The sequence below is a fragment of the Salarias fasciatus genome, chromosome 7 (genome assembly GCF_902148845.1).
Source record: "Salarias fasciatus chromosome 7, fSalaFa1.1, whole genome shotgun sequence".
In the NCBI taxonomy this organism is placed as follows: Eukaryota; Metazoa; Chordata; class Actinopteri; order Blenniiformes; family Blenniidae; genus Salarias; species Salarias fasciatus.
The window spans coordinates 24435248-24455673 of NC_043751.1; the positions used below are offsets into that span (position 1 = coordinate 24435248).

Consider the following 20426-nt stretch of genomic DNA (forward strand, 5'->3'; position numbering starts at 1 on the left):
GTATTGTGTCTGTCTCCTTCAAGCTGGGGTCCTCTACCCGAGGCCTGGGAGCTTGAGGGTTCTGCACAGGATCTTAGCTATTCATAGGATTGCGCTCTTTTGAACAGAGATCTCAGATGTTGTTCCTGGTATCTGCTGGAGTCATCCTCCCAGCTTGGGGGTTACTGCTCCCAGTGTCCCAATCACTACTGGTATCACTTTTGCCTTTACACCCCACACTCTTTCTATCTCTTCCCTCAACCCTTGGTATTTGTCCAGCTTCTCGTGCTCCTTTTTCCTGATGTTGCCATCACTTGGGATTGCTACATCTATCACCACAGCTGTCTTCTGCTGTTTATCCACCACCACTATGTCAGGTTGATTGGCCATCACCTGCTTGTCAGTCTGGATCTGGAAGTCCCACAGGTTCTTGGCTCGATTGTTCTCGACCACCTTTGGAGGTGTCTCCCATCTTGACCCTGGGATCTCCAGTCCATACTCGGTACATGTCTTCCTGTACACGATGCCCGCTACCTGGTTGTGCCGTTCCATGTATGCCTTGCCTGCCAGCATCTTACACCCTGCTGTGATGTGCTGCACTGTCTCTGGGGCTTCTTTGCACAGTCTGCACCTGGGGTCTTGTTTGGTGTGGTAGATCCCGGCCTCTATTGATCTTGTGTTAAGGGCCTGTTCTTGTGCAGCCATGATTAGGGCCTCTGTGCTGTCCTTCAGTCCAGCCTTTTCCAGCCACTGGTATGTTTTTCCAATGTCAGCCACTTCTTCAATTTGTCGGTGGTACATGCCATGCAGGGCTTTGTCTGTCCATGATAGCTCCTCTGGCTCCTCCTTACTGGGCTTTTGATGTCTTAGGCATTCACTTAGCAGATCATCACTGGGGGCCATCTTCTCGGTATACTCATGGAGGCTCTTGGTTTCCTCCTGGATAGTGGCTCTTACACTCACTAGTCCTCGGCCTCCCTCCTTTCTCTTGGTGTATAGCCTCAGTATGCTAGACTTAGGGTGGAACCCTCCGTGCATTGTAAGGAGCTTTCTTGTCCTGATATCAGTGGCTTGCATTTCTTCCAGTGGCCAGGATATTATGCCAGCAGGGTATCTGATTACTGGTAGGGTAGGGCGTAGGTGTTTATGGCCTGGATCTTTTTTTTTTTGCCATTCAGCTGACTCTTCAGGACCTGTCTTACTCTCAGTAGGTCAGTAGGCTGTGGCTGACTGTCGAGCTGCCTCCTCATGGTTACCATTTACCTGTGGGATCCCCAGGTACCTGTAGTTGTCCTGCACATCTGTTATGTTCCCTTCAGGCAATTCAACTCCTTCAGTTGTGATCACCTTCCCTCTTCTAGATACCATTCGTCCACACTTGTCTAGTCCGAATGACATCCCGATGTTATTGCTGTATATCCTGATGAGGTGAATCAGGGAGTCGATGTCACGCTCATTCTTGGCATACAGTTTGATGTTATTCATGTAGCTGACAGTTGTTCTGCTCTTGTTCTGCTCTTGAACTGGTATCCAAAGTCGCTCTTGGTAATGATCTGGCTGAGGGGGTTCAGGCCTATGCAGAACAGCAGGAGGGACAGGGCATCACCTTGGTATATGCTGCATTTGATGCTCACCTGTGCCACTGGCTTTGAGTTGGCCTCTAGACTTGTCTTCCACAGCCCCATTGAGTTCTGAATGAAGCTCCTTAGAGTCCTGTTGATGTTGTACAGTTTCAAGCACTCCAGTATCCACGTGTGTGGCATTGAGTCATAGGCTTTCTTGTAATCAATCCAGGCAGTGCACAGATTGGTGCTGCGGGCCTTGCAGTCTTGGGCGATTGCCCTGTCAACCAGTGTATATATATATATATATATATATATATATATATATATATATATATACATATATATATACATACATATACATATATATATATATATATATATATATATATATATATATATATATATATATATATATATATATATATATATATATATACATATATTAGTGCTGTCAGTTTTAATCGCATTGATCGCAATTAATCGTGATTAATTCATGGAGAACTGTCAACAATTAACTTTTTTAAAGTTGAGATTAATTGCAATGAAGAATCTAATCCTCGTAAATCAGTCCCAATTTCAGGAAAAAACACTATTATCCTCTAGCTCTTTTCTTTGACCCAATTGGCAGACCTCAATGGATTAATCGCGATTAAAATTGACAGCACTAACATACATATATATATATATATATATATATATATATATATATATATATATATATATATATATATATATATATATATATCAGTGGTGGGCCGTCAGGGCCTGCAAAGCCTTCTCTGCTGGCCTAAAAATTATCTGAATTACAGACTGATGTAAATTATATTTTGTCCATAAATAATTAATAAATGATTCCAAACAGTATGCTCCAGTTCCTTTCATAGTTTTCCCGTGGTTGCGCTGCTTCCAGACATGTTTTTTTCATATTAAAACATTTAACCAATCAGATTTCAGGCATCATATGTTCCTAGGGTCAAAGAAATCTGCCCGAGGCCTTCGCTATCCGTTCCTGATGGTGCAGTAAAGTAAAGTGAAGCGTCAAACAGACAGCTGCTTCAACCAATCAGACAGTTGCTTCAACCAATCAGATTTCGAGTTGGCGACTCAGCGCCTTCTAGCTTCTAACAACAGCAGATCCAGGCCCTCTGATTTACATTCACCAAGAGATACAGTAGGGGGCGGTATGCACCTAAGTTGTTGGTCGCCTACCTCAATTATTCCAAAGAAGAAGAAGAAGAAGAAGACCTGAAGAAAAAATAAAACTTACGCCAGAAACACCACAGGGCAAGCTGGACTTTCAGCCCTGGCTTTGTGGAACTGAAACGCACGGATAATCTATATGACAGAGCAGTTGAACTCTTTTTGAGGAAGGAAAGGAGGATGTATTTTGTTTTCAAATAATCGGGATTTTGTTGAGTAAAATGTTCCTCTTTTCCTAAATAATATTGCTGTTTTATTAAGTTGTTGATGCTCATTGTATGTGCACAGATGTAGTAGGAGACTTGTGCACTTCAGCAAAGGCATTTATTCTGGCTGCACAAGTATCTATCTGCTGTGCAACAACTCTTTATGTGCATATCTGCATAATAAGTTTTTTTTTTTTTGTAGACAAAATAATTATTGAGAGGTGGATTGGTTCAGGCGGATCTGTTCTGAAGGCCTTAATGTGAAATGCACGGTCCGCCACTGATATATATATGTATATATATATATATATATATATATATATATATATATATATATATATATATATATATATGTGTGTGTGTGTGTGTGTGTGTGTGTGTGTGTGTGTGTGTGTGTGTGTAACCGAGTGTGAGTTAAAAACAGCTCAAAGATAAAAACTGAAGCAGTTATGTAGAGAGTTAAAAATACATGCTTTATTACTCAGTGGACACAGAAAAAGACAAGATTCACCACCTAATAAATAAATACAGTGGGAGAAAACGTCAACACACAACTTGGTTAAAACACGTCCAAGCAGAGCAGCCCCCTTCAGTCTGTTGCTGAGCCTTGGCTGGTGTTTCCTGCAAGGAACCACCAAAAACCCAACAACCAACACAAAGCATACTGGGATCAGCAAACAAACGCAACCAACCAATGCACCCAAGTCTGACACAGCTGGGGCAGAGTAAAGAAAACAAAGCAGGGAAGAAAACAAAAAAAACAAAAAAAACAGAAGACAGAACAAGGCAACAGAGGCAACTTGGCTGTCCCGACCCCTCAAGCCACCATGCCAACCTGTTCGCTGCTCCAACCCAGAGGTGCCAAAGGGAAGAAAGCGCGTCCTCCCTGAATTTATCCCTCCCACAACACAGCCCAGCTCGTCATTGGTTCCTGCCACAGCTGTGAGGCATCACCATTAACCAGTCGGTTACACTCACCCCCTACCAAGTTTTATCAGCGGCCCACTGATAAAATACCATTAAGTCCAGGGGCGAAACATGCCTGCACCCAGACTGCCAGAACCCATTACCTGGGAGGCCGTAGCTCTACATGCTTCCCCAGCACTGACCGTGGAAGACGATGCACATTCAAATGCTGCCCTGCTGTTGTCCTGGTTGTTCTGCGTGGCACAACTGGGTTAGCACTAGGGTCCCTCGAGGTGTGAGGACAGGAGCTGGCTGTTCCCACCTCAGGCTGCTGCTCCGAGGGCGCTTGTCTTGCGGGCGCTGAGTGAGCTGGAATGGACTGATCACCTACGGATGCCATTAACACCACCCATACTCCATTGTCCACATCGTCCTCCTCCTCCTCAGTTTGCGACCTTGACACCACTTCTGGTGACTGCAGGAGCCTGGACTGAATCTGCTGAGGTGAAAGAGGCAGGGCTTGCTTCAACATTGTCCGGTGCACCTGCTTCACCCGAGACCGGTCCTGAATTGGGGCGGCCGAATACACCACTCTGCCTGGCTCCGGTGGCTTCACTACCTCAAAGACAGTTGACCCCCAAGCATCATGGATCTTGCTACGGCCACGAGCTGTATGGTCCCGCAGATACACCCTTTGGCCTGCTGCCAACGGCTGATCCAACAGCCCTTGGTCTTGTCTCTCCTTTCGCCGCTTGGCTGCTGCCCGCAACTGAATGCCACATCCAGCCGTCAGCGATGCTCAGCCACCCAGTCGCACACTTTTCCCTCGTTGGGCTCGGGAAGGTGATCCAGCAGGAAGTCCACCGGTAAATTAGGCTCGTGGCCAAACATGAAAACGTGTGGGGACTCACCCGAAGACGTGTGGGGACTCACCCGTCGACTGGTGAGCAGTACAATTGTAGTTGAAAACCAGTTGGGGGAGATGCTTAGGCCAGTGACACTTCTGATCTGGAGGAAGAGTGCGCAAAAGGCTATGCAATGTTCGGTTAAACCTTTCGCACTGATCGTTTCCCTGTGGATGATAGGGTGTAGTCTGGGTCTTCTTCACTCCGTACAGCGCACACAGTTGCTCAACCAAGGCACTCTCAAAATTCCTCCCCTGGTCAGAGTGAATGCGGGCTGAAACTCCGTAACAGTAGCACCATTCCTTCACCAGAACATCCCCCACTGTCGCTGCCCTCTGGTCTCGAGTTGGTATCGCCTGAGTGAACTTGGAAAAGACATCGGTCATCACCAGCACCAGCTCTTTTCCATCTCGGGATGGCTCCAGTAGGGTGAAGTCAATGGCCAGCACTTGGTTGGGTTTAGCAGCTAGTAGATGACCCATGGGCGCTCTGATCCTCGGCTGTGTGCATTTAGCAAGGGCGCACCGTTCACAACGCTGACACCACTCCTTCACCTCGTGGCCCAACCTCGGCCAGTAGCACCTCTGCCTCACCAACTCGGTGGTCCACTCGATGCCTTGGTGCCTGTGGTTCTGATGAAGCTGCATTAACACTTCCTCTTTGAGGCTCTCAGGCAGAAGCTGGTGAACCTCCTCCCCACAATCCGGATGGAACAGCAGACGATACAGGAGACCCCCGACCTGCAATATTTAACCCCACTTCTGGACCAACCCCTGCACCTGAGGGCTCAGCTCTTGCTTCTCGGACTGGCTGGGCTCCCTTCCCTGGCGCCAGAAGTGGAGGAAGGCTCCAATGGTGGGGTCTGACTGCTGGAGCGCCTGCAGATCTGCTGGAGTACGAGAAGGGAGGACAGTCACCTCAGACTGCACTGCAACCTGCTGCTTATCCTGCTTTGTCCACTTCTGCAGAGTGTCAGGCACCGCTGTACCCGGAAGGACCCACCCGAGCCTGTCAGGTGTGTCAACCATGGCCTGCCTGGAGAGGGCGTCTGCATTCTTGTTGGTGCAGCCTGGCCGATAGTGGGCGCTGTAGTTGAAAGCAGATAATTCAGCAACCCACCACTGCTCCGTGGCACCCAACTTGGCAGTCTCCAGGTGGCTCAAGGGATTGTTACCTGTCCAAACTACACATGACTGGCCCCACAGATATTCTCTGAACTTCTCTGTAATCGCCCACTTCATGGCCAGGAACTCCAATTTCATGGAGCTATAGTTGTTCTCGGCTGGGTGCAAAATTCGGCTGGCATAGGCAACAGGTCTCACTTTGCCGTCCTGCTCCTGTGACAACACTGCAACTAGACCACTATGGCTGGCGTCGACCTCGAGGATGAAGGGGAGAGAAAAGTCAGCAAATGCCAAAGTGGGGGTGCTTACCAAGCAGGCCTTCAACTTCTGGAAACTTTCCTCACAACTCTCGGTCCAGCCAGCCCCCAAACCCTGGCCTTGTCCCCATCCATTTCTTTGTTCCAGCTGACTCAGCAACCAACCTATACAGGGGAGCAGCCAGCTTCGCAAAACCCTCCATGAAGCACCTGTAATAGCTGGCGAAATCAAGGAAGGACCTGAGCTTCGAGATGTTGGTTGGATGCGGCCAGTCAGCAACAGCAGAGATCTTGCTCGGACCTGTGGAGACCCCCTCCTGGAAGATGAAATGGCCCAAATACCAAACCTGCTTCTGAAAGAACACTTCTGCAGTTTCACTTTCAGGCCTTACTGCTGCAGGCAATTCAAAATGGAATCCAAACGGCTCAAGTGCTCATCAACACAGGAAAAAAAGACAATGATGTTGTCCAGATATAGCAGTAACAACTGACAATACTGCACCCCAAACATCCTCTCCATCAGCCGTTGGAAGGTTCCCGGTGCACTGCACAACCCAAACGGCATTCGGTTAAATTCAAACAAGCCAAATGGGGTGCAAAAAGCACTCTTGGCTTTGTCGCCCTCTGTCACTGGTACCTGGTAGTAGCCGCTGGTCAAGTACATTGTAGAGAACCATTTTGCCCCCGAAAGTGCATCCAAGGACTCCTCAATGCAAGGGAGTTGAAAAGCATCCTTCCTGGTCTTCTGGTTTAGCTGCTGATAATCCACACAAAGACGCAGAGTGCCATCCATTTTCTTCACTAGCACAATGGAGGAAGCATACAGACTACAGCTCTCCCTTTTCACCTGGGTTTCTAACAGCTGGTGAATGTGGGCTTTAACGGTGTCATACTCAGACAGAGGAATACACCTATAACGCTGTCGCACAGGGACATCATCAAGAAGCGGAATGTCATGCGTGATTAGGTCGGTACAGCCGAGGTCACCGTCGTATGCAGAAAACACTGGCTCATGACTCAGCAACAGAGCCCTCGCTATGTGCTGCTCCACCTCTGAAAGAACAGACAAATCCAGAGCCCTGATTCCCTGCATCGAACTAGCAGCTGCAGCCGCCACCTCACATGCGCCCCCTCCTGTCAGCTGCGCCCTATGCACCCTTGGCAGCCACCCAGTTCGCCTTTCTTCTTTCCCATTTGTGCTGTCGGTGCGCTGGCGCCCCCTAATGGATGGCACCCTTAGCATCTGCCTATACTGCCTATGCCACAGGCCGGCTATCAATCAGTCAATCAATCAATCAGTTTATTTTTCTATAGTCCAGTATCACAACAACAGTTGCCTCAGAGGGCTTCAAGATGTTACATTGGTTGGTAAAAATAAAAACAGTGAATAAGCATAATGTTAATATGTCAAATTCACAGTAACGAGACAAAACAAAGCAACCACTGCCTTAGACCCTCACATCTGGCAAGAAAAAACTCCAAAAACCCAGTGGGAAAAGAATAAATCTTGGGGAGAACCACAGTATGGAGGGATCCCACTCCCAGGGACGGACAGCTTTGGCAACAGCGAGCATGAGACAATAAGCAGCAAGGCTTAGGACTATGTTGAGCACAGTCTGTTGGACGGTCCAGACCAAGAAGCACGGATTCCAGAAGTAGAACCGAAGCCAGTCCGTGGGCACAGCACTGATAGGAGTGTCCTCCTGGTCCGGACGGAGCTTGTTCGTAGGCCCTCATAATAGTGGAGTCAGCAACTGAAACTCGAGAAGACTCCCCCTCGAAGGGGGGACAACAGGTGAAAAGCAATGAACGGACTGAAGGGAATAACATTCAGACATTAGAGGATAGGGCTCAGTGCACCGTACTTCCCACAGCATTCTAGCTCCTAGGGCAGCTTTGTGGATAGTTTAGTATTTAAACTAGTATTTAGTTAGTATAGTTTGGATAGTTTAGTAGTAGTTCAGTTTAGCTATGACCAGAGCCTCATCTGCCTGGCTAGAGTCTGTAGAGCCTGCCAATTCCCCACCTAGTGTTTGGCTCTACACACTAGGGGGCTCTAGTTTTCCGCTGGCTGAGAACCCACAGCAGCAGCTTGAGTTCTGGCAGCGTGAGGGGGATTCGCAGGGCCAGATGATACACGCGTATTATCACACTCACATGCCCAATGTCCTGCTTGCTGACACCGTCTACAAATAATGCTACTAGAGCGACTCTGTCTGGGACCCAGGGGTGCCTGCATTGCCTTAATGGCCTTGGTGAGCTGGTTAAGTTGCTCCTGCTGCTTATGCACCAAGGCAGTCAAAGCCGCAAGTTGTTCAGCAGTGGAACTGCTTGGTGGGCCATCTTGGTTACACTGGACACTAGAGCTCTGCACACCACAAAAAGGAGAAACAGAGCTACCTTTACTATTCACTGAGCTGCTCTCACGCTCCCATCTAATGGCCTCAGCACGTACATCCAGTAGGAACAGCGTAGAATCACTGCATACCAACCTCTTCAGTTCCCTGCGAAGATCAGAATTTTTGACGTTTTCCACAAACTGATCATGCAACAGAATGTCAGAGTTTGTCATTCTATTTGGGGTGCTAGCGACAACTTTCTCCATTAAACAATGTAAGGCATGAGAATATTCTTGCAATGATTCCCCCTCCAGCTGCCTCCTGGAAAAGAAATCCTCCTGCAGAGACACATAAGACTTTGGGCCCCCATAAAGATCCTTCAAAATAGTTAAAACTCGCTCTGGGTCATCACGGTCTGCACGTGGCCTGTACTTGATTTCATCCCTGGCTTCACCCTCCAAATGATCAAAAATGAAACTGGCCTGATCATTGGGACACAGGTATCTTGCCCTCATACTGGCCTGTACCTCCTCCACCCACTCATCTACCCCAATACCATGAGTACCCCGAAACATAGGGCACTTCCTCTCTCTTGGGAGGGAGATGATGCGTTCAGTGGGGACAGTATTCATCATTGTCCTGGGGGCACTCGGACCCACTTGTGCTCCAGCCTGCGCGGCAACCTCCTCCTGGAGCCGCCTCTTATCCTCCTGTAGCTGTCGCACTTGCTCACTGAGGTCCTGCAGCTCCTCTGCCATGGTCGTGGAGCAACTCAGCAGCAGCCACCCAAGTATTCAGTCAGCAGCCACCCAGAATCAGCAGCAAGTCTCATGCTGCACCAAATGTTGCCTTGTCTAATAGAAAAAAAATGAGAAAGAAAGAGGAAAAGAGAGGGGAAAAAAAAAACTTCCGATACTATGCTCCGCTCCCCACAACTGCTTGCTCAGTACCACAAACAGTGCAACCCTCAAGTACAACACGTCCACAAACATTAAATAAAACTACACACACCTCTAATTGTGAGCCATCCTGCCGACAACGCCAAAATTGTAACCGAGTGTGAGTTAAAAACAGCTCAAAAATGGGAACTAAGGCAGTTATGTAGAGAGTTAAAAATACATACTTTATTATTACTCAGTGGACACAGAAAAAGACAAGATTCACCACCTAATAAATAAATATGGTGGGAGAAAATGTAAACACACAACTTGGTTAAAACATGCCCAAGCAGAGAAGCCCCCCTCCACCAAGGCCCACAGCACCAACCTGTGCACTGCCTGGATTGATTACAAGAAAGCCTATGACTCAATGCCACACACGTGGATACTGGAGTGCTTGAAACTGGACAACATCAACAGGACTCTAAGGAGCTGTGCAAAGAAGCCCCAGAGACAGTACAGCACATCACAGCAGGGTGTAAGATGCTTGCAGGCAAGGCATAGATGGAACGGCACAACCAGGTAGCGGCCATCGTGTACAGGAACATATGTACCGAGTATGGACTGTTGGTCCCAGGGTCAAGATGGGAGACACCTCCAAAGGTGGTCAAAAACAATCGAGCCAAGATCCTGCGGGACTTCCAGATCCAGACTGACAAGCAGGTGATGGCCAATCAACCTGACATAGTGGTGGTGGATAAACAGCAGAAGACAGCTGTGGTGATAGTAACCCCCACGCAGGGACGATGGCTCCAGCAGATACCAGGAACAACATCTGAGAGCTCTGTTCAAAAGAGCGCAATCCTAGGAACAGCTAAGATCATGTGCAGAACCCTCAAACCCCCAGGCCTCTGGTAGAGGACCCCAGCTTGAAGGAGACAGACACAATACCACCGGGGTGGCGAGAACACAGTTTTATTTACATTTTTTATCATTTATATATATATATATATATATATATATATATATATATATATATATATATATATATATATATATATATATATATATGTGTGTGTGTGTGTGTGTGTGTGTGTATATATATATATATATATATATATATATATATATATATATATATATATATATATACATATATACATATATGTACATATATATGTGTATATACACACACGCACACACACACACACACACACACACACACACACACGCACACACACACACAATGTCTATATTAAAAAGTATCAGTTGTAACAGTTGTAGTTATCCTTGTTGAACACTAGAGAGAGACAGTCTACCACTGATTATCTTCTGAAGGCTAGTGGATGAAATCAGCTTTTCTGCTGACATTTGTTTGGGGAAACAATTATCGACAGGAGTTAATTTTCCTTAATGCAAACTTTATTGCTCACATTTCTGTGTTTTTATTTTTGCTTCTTTTTGTTATTTGACAACTTCATATTTGTATTTTGTTCTGATGTGGAATCATTTTTTTCATTCCTGATGTGAGTTCTCACTTTTTTGTCTGTGAATTCGATCTTTATGCCACATTATGTGTCTTTAGTATTGTTTTGGAGTTGTTGGGTGTCTTTTGTAGTGGGTGTCTCTTTTTTCTGCTACAATTCATCATGTTGTGATAGTTTGTTAAACTGCTTTGTAAGTTTGAGTGTTTTTTGCTGTTGTTGTTGATATTTCCAGAGAAATGAGTCTTTCAATTGTTGTTTTGTGTAATTTAAAAATGTATTAGTGGCCATTTGTGAACTCTGGTCACTCTTTAGAGAGTCCCTGTGCTTCTCCTTTGAACGCAGCACATCTTTACCTGAAGCACGTGAAGGCCTCACGCTCTCTCTCTCTCTCTCTCTCTCTCTCTCTCTCTCTCTCTCTCTCTCTCTCTCTCTCTCTCTCTCTCTCTCTCTCGTTTTCTTTCTCATCAAGTTGACGTCAACACAGAGCAGCACACCGGAAACAACAATTAGTTCCTTTCAAAATAAAATATCAAGTCGTTGTACTCTGCTAGAAACATGAAATAATTTGCTGATTCTACTGCTACTTAAAAACATATATTTTATATTTTAATTGTTTTTTTTTCTTTTTCCTTTTCACTTGGAATGGATTTATGATCATCTCCATCTGTCTATGAAATAGGGCATGTGATGCACCCTGTGCGCTCATAAAATTAACAGATATCAGGATTACAGGAAAGAGAGGACCCAAAAATATGTTAAGAAGGTGGTGACATGTATTTCTGATGAACTTGTGAACTTTGGGTGTCATTTTTTGCGATGATTTGTGTTGTGATTCTCAACTCTGATCTTGAGACCACAATTTCAAAGTCTTGGTCTTGACTCAGTGTCAGCTCGTTGAGATTTTGGTCTTGTCTTGGTCTTGACGACAACACCAGTGAAATTAATTCATTTTTGTATTACGGTTTGGAAACACAATTGTAGACGAGGATTGTGTTTTATTGTGAAGGTCTCCGCCGGAAGTGAGTGTGTTGCGTTAACGGACCTCTAGAGGAAAAACGGTCGAGGTTTTTCTTCGCTCGTCCATCTGCTCTCTAGTTTCCAGCGGCCATATGTGATCTAACCTCATTCATTGGGCTCTAGACGTACTCTGCGAGGTTTTTTCGTGCGTACTGTTCGGCTGCATCGGTTGTTTTGTGGGGAGAAGCTGCGTGTTTCTGTCCCGGACGTCGGCCGTGTTTTTGGTGAGAGCCTCGGAGAGTCCGTCTCAGGCTGGGTGGTGACAGCACGGCAGCACGATGATCGAGAGACCCGACACCCAGCTCCCCAGCATCGCCGTAAGTTCTGAATCTCCTCCAAACCCTGCTCCGAATCTTCCAAATCTGCCTAATCTCGTCGAAAACTCTTCGAAATGTGCGTGAAAGTCGCAGTTAAACCCGCTGCGGACCTGCTGTTTGTGACCGGGACGGCTGCACACCAGCTTCCCTTCAGAATACGCCATTTTTCAAATATTTGTAACATTTCTAACTACACATTCATGACTATACGATAGTTTTCATTTTTTTGTGATCGAACCATGTCTATTTAATAATACGGCATACTTTAACTGATTAAACTTAGTAATATGTTATTAGATAGCATCGTTTTCACAGCACATCACGGCATCTTCTCTTGTGTACTGCACGCTCATGCTGTGCATTCACGGCGCCTTCAGGGTCTCCTTTAAATTGTGCTGTTTTTGAACGGAGTCTGGCTGAAGGCTCGCAGGGCCGGTATTGATGGATTATGAGGCCCCGGGCACAAAGTCACCCAGATTTAAAATAAAAAAGAGAGAGTTTTTAATGATCTACGATCTCACTGTAGTTTTATTCCTTGCACTTGGTTAATTTTATGGGAATCATCTTCTTCTTATGTTTGTCTACTTTTTCTTTGACTCTAAATAATCATTTCTTTTTGTATTGAGTATTTTTTTAATTCCAGTATTTGATTCTCTTTAAAGTCTTTCAGACCTGTTTTTTTTTTTTTTTAACCATTCTGAAACAGATTTTTTATTGTCATTTGTTCTAGTCATGTCCTGCTATATCTTGTGTAATTTTCTTCTAGTTCATAAAGGTCTTTTATGGTTATAGGGGATTTTTTTTTTTTTTTTTTTTTTTTTTTTGCATCTGGACTTGATGGTACGTTTTGGGGGGCATCATTTTATTTCTCCTGCTTTTTCTTGTTTTGAATTTTTATGATTTAATTGTCATGCCAATGTCACGTGTTTCTTTAACCACTTTAAGTGTTGAGTGTTCATTGGTGGTTAATTCCTTTTTAGGTTAGGTAAATCTAAATTTGAGTCTTTTTGTGGAGTTTTAGTCTGCTTTTCATGAATGGGTGCTGTTTTTTAATTTTATTATTTATTTATTTATTTTTTGCCTATTTAGTTGTTTTTGATGCACTGTTGTCACCAGGCACCCTCAACCACCAGGCTGTGGACCAGTATCTGGCTGCAAAGACAGAATAAAAAGTTCTATTTTGAAAGTGCAGATTAAAATTTCCCTTCATCAACATGTCTTTCTAGCGCAAAACTCTATGCAGAACAGAATCTTTTTTTCAGTGTATACACCATCTTGCCAGTACACAGTTGTTTGTTTGTAGTAAAACTACATCATGTTCATTAATGCTTCCCTCTAAATGAGAAACTTCTCTGAAAGAAAAACAATACATTTTCACTTCTCTCTCTCTTTTGGCCCCATTTTAAATATTTAGCACTTTTTAAAATTATCTTTATTGCCTTTTTTGTCTATTTTCAGAAGTTTTACGTACTGATGGGCTTTGTGTCTCTTTTTGTGTATTTTTTTCTGGTTGTTTTCTCTCTGCTTTGATTCAGTGTCTTACAAACCATTTCATACCTCCCTGCAGTTCATTTGGAACTTTCAGGAGATTTCCGAATTTTTGTTTTTATTGAACATTTCTTGTTTTGGTGGTTGTTGAGTGTGTTTCTGTTTAATAGGGCAAACTTTTTATTGGTTCTTTTTGTGTCTCTTTATGGTTGTTTTGAGATTTCATTTGCGCCCTCTTTTTTGTGATTTATAATTTGTGGAGAACGTTTGGGCTCTCGTCTCATTTCCTCTCAGCTGCTTGGTTTTTTTTTTCCTCTTGTCACAATGTGTTTAAAAATAGCAACTTCATCTTCATCTGAGGACCATTCCACATTACAGAAACATAACTCAGTACATTTCAGGATGAGATGCAGCAGATTTCAGGATGTGACCGGGCAGATGTCGGGATGAGGAGCGGCAGATGTCTGGATGAGAAGATGTTTTGTGTTATTTTTATTGAATAATTTTGAGTCTTGATCATTTTCTCCTTGGGTTTTGTATGTGTTCTTCCTTTCTTTTAAAAAAAAAAAAAAGTATAATTTGTTTGGTGTCTTTTTGTATGTTTTTTTCTGTCCCGTGATTGTAAATTTGAAGTTTGAATTCTTGTATGTTTTTTTGTGTTTGTGGGGGGTAGGGGGATCCGTGTTGTTTGGGGCTTGTTTTCTGGCCCCTGAGTTTCACATTGGACCAGTTGTGTAACACGGAGTGTTGATGTGGGACGATGGATGGATAGATGGATGAAGTTGTGGAAAAAGCTCCGGGCTCCTCCTGACGTTCGGTGAATCTGTGTGAATTAAAGCGTCGATGACGCTGATGGATTTTCTTCTCGTCTCTTTAAATGAATGAAAATGACACAAAATCAGAATCAGTGCAGATGGAGAGAAGTGATGCTGAGAGTTTGAGTCGGTGGTCTTTGGCCGGTTTTAAAGCTTCCGTCGCCCGAGCGGAAACGACTGAGAATCGATGAAAGGCCTCATGCATCGTCCGGGCCATCTGATTGGAGGACGCTCCGTTATCATAAGGGAGAGGGAGGCAGAGGGGCGAGACGGGGAGATGAAGAGCTGTGGTGAGGAGAGAGCAGCTGCATTCTCATGGACCTGATGGAGACCATTCAGCACGTACGGTGTCTTTGCCTTTTTTCCTGTTTATCTTTCTTTCGGTTTGTGTCTCTCTGATAATGAGTCTGATCAAGACTCATGTTGTGGATCTCAGAGGTTTGATACGATCATTACAGTAAAAAAGTTTAGGAATGAGGCGTAAGGTTCAACTGTTTATCAACCTGTTCACTTTTCATATTTGTTACCATTAAGTTTTAGTTCAAATTATGTAAATACTCACTGAAGTCTCTCTCATTTCCAGCTCCATGTAGTTGTATATTTAAGATGGACTAGCTCACATGCTTGCTAACCAGCTATTTCTGTCGAAATTGTCTCGGGTCCTCGAGGGCCGACATCCTGCATGTTTTAGGTCTCTCCCAGTTGTAGCACAGCTGATGGCAATGAGAGCTCTTAACTGGGCTTTTTTCCAAGCTTGAGGATGACGACGACAACATGAGATTGAAGCTGCTTCAGCGTAGAAACATCTAAAACATGCAGGACGACGATCCTTGAGGAATGTAGTTTGACACCTGTGGTCTGCACCAGTGATCCCCAACCACGGACCGGTACCGGTCTGCGGATCATTTGGTTCTGGGCCACAAAAGGAGAATGAAAAGTTATTTTTTTTGAAAATGTAATTTAAAATTTCGGTTAGTCTGCATTGAGTTTCATTGTGAAAAACTCTTCACTTTCGTCAGGGTGTCTTTCCTGCATTGAACTCCGTTATTTTTTTTTTTTGCAATGCATTGTTGAGCCCCGTTTTTATACACTGCTCTGCCGTTCCTTGGAAAACTAATGTTTAAGACTGGTCCATGGTGCAGAAAAGTTTAATGAGCTCTGCTGTACTTAATCATTTATGTATAATCTCTCTATTGTAGGTTTTTAATGTAGAAATCATCAATCTAATCAGAAAACTATTTAATGATGGAGAAGATTGTGTATCATAACAAGATTGGGCCATTGGAGCAGGGTCTTGGGCCAATCTAAAGGGGATTTAGGGTCATCGAAGGAGGATCTTGGACGATTGAGACCATTGAGAATAGATCTTGGACCATTAAAGGAGGGTGTTGGATGTTGAGTGTTGTACCAGTGGAGAGAATTATTTGGACAGAGAGCACTCAGTTGGGACTATTCTAGTATGAAGCAGAACTTGGCTATGAATATTATCTTAGCTAACTTGGGATCAGTCAAGAAAAGTGTCTCATTCAACATAAAGCTAGTTTTCTAGCTAGAATGCTATGTAGCTGGCATCATTTTTTAACATCTAAGCAGCTTTTTATCTGCTGTCGTGCTTGATTTCAGTGTAGCTAGGTAACTGTAGGCAATGAAGCAAGTTTAGCCGTCTATCTGTTTATATATGGTAGTATAAAAGCAAGAAAAAAAAATGCAAGATTTGTCAAGCCAGCTAGCTATTCATGGGTCAACAAGTGTTTAAAAGATGTTAAGTTCACAAACACCATGGAAATTCAGCGACTAAATGTAATTTGTCCTTTATGTATTGTTTGGTGTTTTTGTGGTTTCCAATGCTACACCTAAAAATAAGCTTTTAGAGACATTCCGTGAAGAGAAAGAACAAATATTGAACTGTTTGGTTAAATTGTGTGTGTCTGTTTTTCTCTCAGCAGAGAAACCTGGAGGGCTATGTGGGTTTTGCCAATCTCCCCAACCAGGTGTACCGGAAGTCGGTGAAAAGAGGCTTTGAGTTCACACTGATGGTTGTAGGTAAGTGGGAAACACCTCCGTGTTTGTGTGTGTGTGTGTGTCTGCCGGTGGTATTTGGGTCATGAGGTTGAAAGCAGGTAAAACATTTGTGGCATGTGAACATTTGACTGTTAAAAGACGTGGTTTGACTGCGGAAATATTTGTGTGGATGTGACTTAAAGTTGCTGTTGTTGGTATTTTTGCTGTTTCTGGTGTTTTGATGGTTTGCTTTGGCAGGGGATTGGTTACAGTGTGTGCATGTTAGTGAAAATTGTGTTCTTGCTGGTATTTTTGCTGTTTTTGTGTTTTAATGGTTCAGTTTTTCCAGTGGATTGACCACAGTATGCACATGTGCCTGATGGGAAGTATTGACCCACACTCAGGGCGGCCTGAGGCTAAAAGACCTAATCTATAGAGATCATTGATTTTGCACACACCCAACACACAGAGACACACACAAATGCACACACCCCTCATGCCATTGTTGTACTAGATTAGCCCCGATTTTAGTCCCATACATTATTTATTTTGCCTTAAAAGATTCTTAAAAAAAAGCATGTTCACCCTTATTGCAACTTATTGCATAATGTTACACCTGTTACTCGAGTTTTTAGTTGAGGGGTGGAATTTTTTGATAGATAGGAAGCTAGCAGTTTGTTGGTTGGCTGGACGGTTGGTTGGTTGGTTGGTTGGTTGGTTGGTTGGCTAGCTAGCTGTTGAGGGGTAGGTTGTTGCAGCTACACAGTTTTCTGTCCACTCATTGTTATTCTGACATCATGATGCTCAATGCACAGAACATAGATGGCAGTCAGTTGTGTTTTAACGCAAATCAAAATAACACTGGCTTTTAATATAATTATTTAATGCCTGGTGATTGCTGCACTTCAGTCAAAACCTCAAAACCACAAAAAGACACCGAAATAATCAACGAATGTGTTACTTGGAAGATCAATTTCCAGAGCATAGAGTACCATCATCTACTTGAACATTTGTATTCACTGCAGACCTTAACAGTCTGATACTTTTACTTTAAAGATTTAAATGAGTCTATTGATGAACTGAACAGTTCTGAATTGATTTCCCACTCATCGATAAGTGTTGGCTGTAATTAGATGTTGATTTTTGGTTGTAGCTGTCAGATGAAGTCACGAGCGCGCTCACACGTGCATGAAAACAGTCGATATGAGAGCATGTGTGGAGAAAACTGGGCGACAAGAAAGGTTGCTCTATTAAAACAAGCCCCAACATGAAACTTGACTTCTGCTTAAAGCACGTCTTTATATGTTACCTTCACATCCAGTGTGTCGAACCAGTTCTTTGACTCAAATGAACACGAGATGTTTAAAAAAATTAAAAAATGGACTTAAGATTAGATAAAGATGGAGTCTGTCCCCTTTTAGAGCCTCTTTCGTTGTGTGTGTGTGTGAAATTTGGATGAGCCTGGGCTTTACGAGGCTGCGAGCCAACAAACGAAGAGACAGTGGGGGTGGTGGAGGTAAGAGGGGGCAGGAGGGGCCGTGAGAGGATCTGCCAGCCTGTGGATCTCCTCTCTGGTTCACACTGTTTACCGAACAGGAAGCTGAAAATGCTCCGGGCGAAGATGACATAGAGGATGGTTCACTATAAAGCCTCCGACACACAACACAAACCACACTTAATTCAAACAACACATTCAAGGTTGGAAACTCTCTGAGCTTTTAAAGGTGCAGTGTGTAAAGTGACTTCACCGATTTGTTAGTCTGCAGCTCAGTGTTGGTCAGGATTGGGCCACTTGATGTTCTCCATGTGCTCCGGACGCTCTATTGCGGAGAGCAGGTAACAGGACACAACGTGCCGGGGTCCGGCCAAAGTAGCTTCCCCATTTGAAAGTGTTTCCCTACTGCAGCACTGTGTTTATGTATCAGCTTTCTGCTTGAATAAATGCTTTGGTTATATTCTCTACATTACCTGTTGCTCAAGTTGTATTAATAGTGCTACCTGACAATGTCTTTTCCTTCTCTTTATTTTGATAAAATGTCATGTTGCCCGGCGATCAGCCTGCTACCCTTATGAAACAGAAATATATTGCAGTATGTTATAAAATATAATTCAGTATATTTAGCAATATATTCCCCATATATGAGGTTTAATATTTTCATTTTCAGTATACCACAATATACTGAAATTGGAAATTATTTCTATATTTCGCAATATGTTGCAATACACTTAAAGAAATATTGGTAACTATAGTTTCACTCAGTTTTTTTTTTTTTTTTATTAGTGATTCCACTGTCTCCACCAAATGTCATTTTCCTACCTCCTTATACCCCACAAGCACTTCTGTTTGACTCTCCGTTAAAATTTCTGTGTTTTCTCTGACATGATTGATCATAAAAGTCCATGGGTCAGCAGGAGGAATATTCAGGAGGTACTTTGCATTGACCATATATGGTAGAAAGTGGGCGGTCGTGTGTTGGCTAGCAGAATGTTAGCTAGCAACTTGTGATCTAGATAAGAGCTCGTTAGCATGCAGCTCGTTAGCTTGCGGCTCATTAGCCTGCAGCTCGTTAGCCTGCAGCTCGTTAGCTAGCTGCAGCGAGTGCCCTGTCTTTTGTGTTCAATAGTGAGAATAACCTTTTTCTGACTGGACTCAGGGTGGAGTCGATGCTGGATTTACCAGACGGGACTTTAAATGTTTCATTATGAATAAAAAGTAAAAAGCCTGGCTCTCCCCGCTGATGGTTTACATTTCTCTGATGTCCTGGGGGGGATTTCCAGTGTTGGATACAGAGGCGCCCTTGTTTTGGTTTGAGGAGCAGCCAGCTGGAGCTTGGCTGCAGCTCTGATGTGCTTGGCACTATGGTGCAGTGTGAAAGCCTGGCTGGCCTCGGTCCGGTCCCGCTGCAGTCCTGCAGCAGACAGACGGGGAATATGAGCCGAGAGCTCGATCAGTCACTCAGAGAAATATGGTAGTGAGCTACGTGGTTCACACAGTTCACTGCAATTATATCAGCAGCTGAAGAAGATGAGTGCATTCCAGATGTCTTGGAACTGGGAATTCTGAGTGCTCTCCTGAAAATCCTGTTGAAATCTGAATTCCCAGTTTGGGGTAAAGTTTTCAACAGTAATTTGTGATCATTTGGAACATCCGCCATTCCTGGTTAGAACATTTAAATTGCTCATTTGACAGGGTGCTGCAAAGAAAACTGAATTGATTTGAAAGTTGACCTAAAGAAACTCTAAAGCTGACAAATGAAATTTACTCATTCCCTGTTCGGGATTCTGAGTTTCAGGACTTTGATACAAGTCGACTAGTTGTTGGTCAGTGACATGACTTTCCAAAACACTTGATTTAACCCTTTTTTCTTTGACAGTTTTTGGTATTTCCTGCTAATTTCCGATGACTCGACATTCCTGAGTCGTCTCAAGTCTTTCGGAGGCTCATCTGTCACACGGACGGCTTGTTTGATCGGCCACGGTCGGCTGCAGTGATAAACAGCAGCTCCAGCTGGATGCCATTACGATCTGTTAATCCCAGGCGTCGGACACGTCAGGGCTCATTTTTCAGACCGTCTGGCCTTCGTTATCTCCGCTGCTCTCTGACACGGCGTTAACCCCTGCATCACATTTCTGCGCTCTGAAGTCTCAGTGGGCGTCTTCACATGGACCTGAGTGCCTGGTTGTGATCGGATTCTTAGTCTGTCCACACGTAAACGCCGCAACCTGGTTCCAGAAGCGGTACGGTGTCGTACAACAGAATGTCAAGAAAGACCATCTTGACCTGACAAACCTTGTCTTACTTTATGACAAACAGTGATGGAGAGAGTAACTTCTGGAAAACCAGAAGCCACTCAGAGAGGGAACACCTCATTCTGGAGAGAATTGAATTTCTTCTTCTTCATCCACTCATCAATCAGTGGGACAGTTCTTATCCAACACAAT

General features: G+C 44.1%; 2 protein-coding genes across 6 annotated transcripts in view; one reads left to right on the forward strand and one right to left on the reverse strand.

Moving 5' to 3' along the window:
• Positions 1 to 20426, reverse strand: part of LOC115391637 (NACHT, LRR and PYD domains-containing protein 12-like) — a 435710-nt gene that overhangs the window by 188419 nt on the left and 226865 nt on the right. The gene's annotated exons all lie outside the window — the stretch shown is intronic.
• Positions 11889 to 20426, forward strand: part of LOC115391256 (septin-7-like) — a 30332-nt gene continuing 21794 nt past the window's right edge. For 2 of the 5 annotated variants that reach the window (XM_030095375.1, XM_030095377.1), the window contains exons 1-2: positions 11889 to 12180; positions 16427 to 16526. In XM_030095375.1, coding sequence (XP_029951235.1) covers positions 12142 to 12180; positions 16427 to 16526 — 139 coding nt within the window. In that variant the 5' untranslated portion in view covers positions 11889 to 12141. Of the gene's footprint in view, positions 12181 to 14801; positions 14826 to 16426; positions 16527 to 20426 lie in introns of those variants that run through there. The other 3 variants (XM_030095376.1, XM_030095378.1, XM_030095379.1) reach the window with 2 other exon arrangements.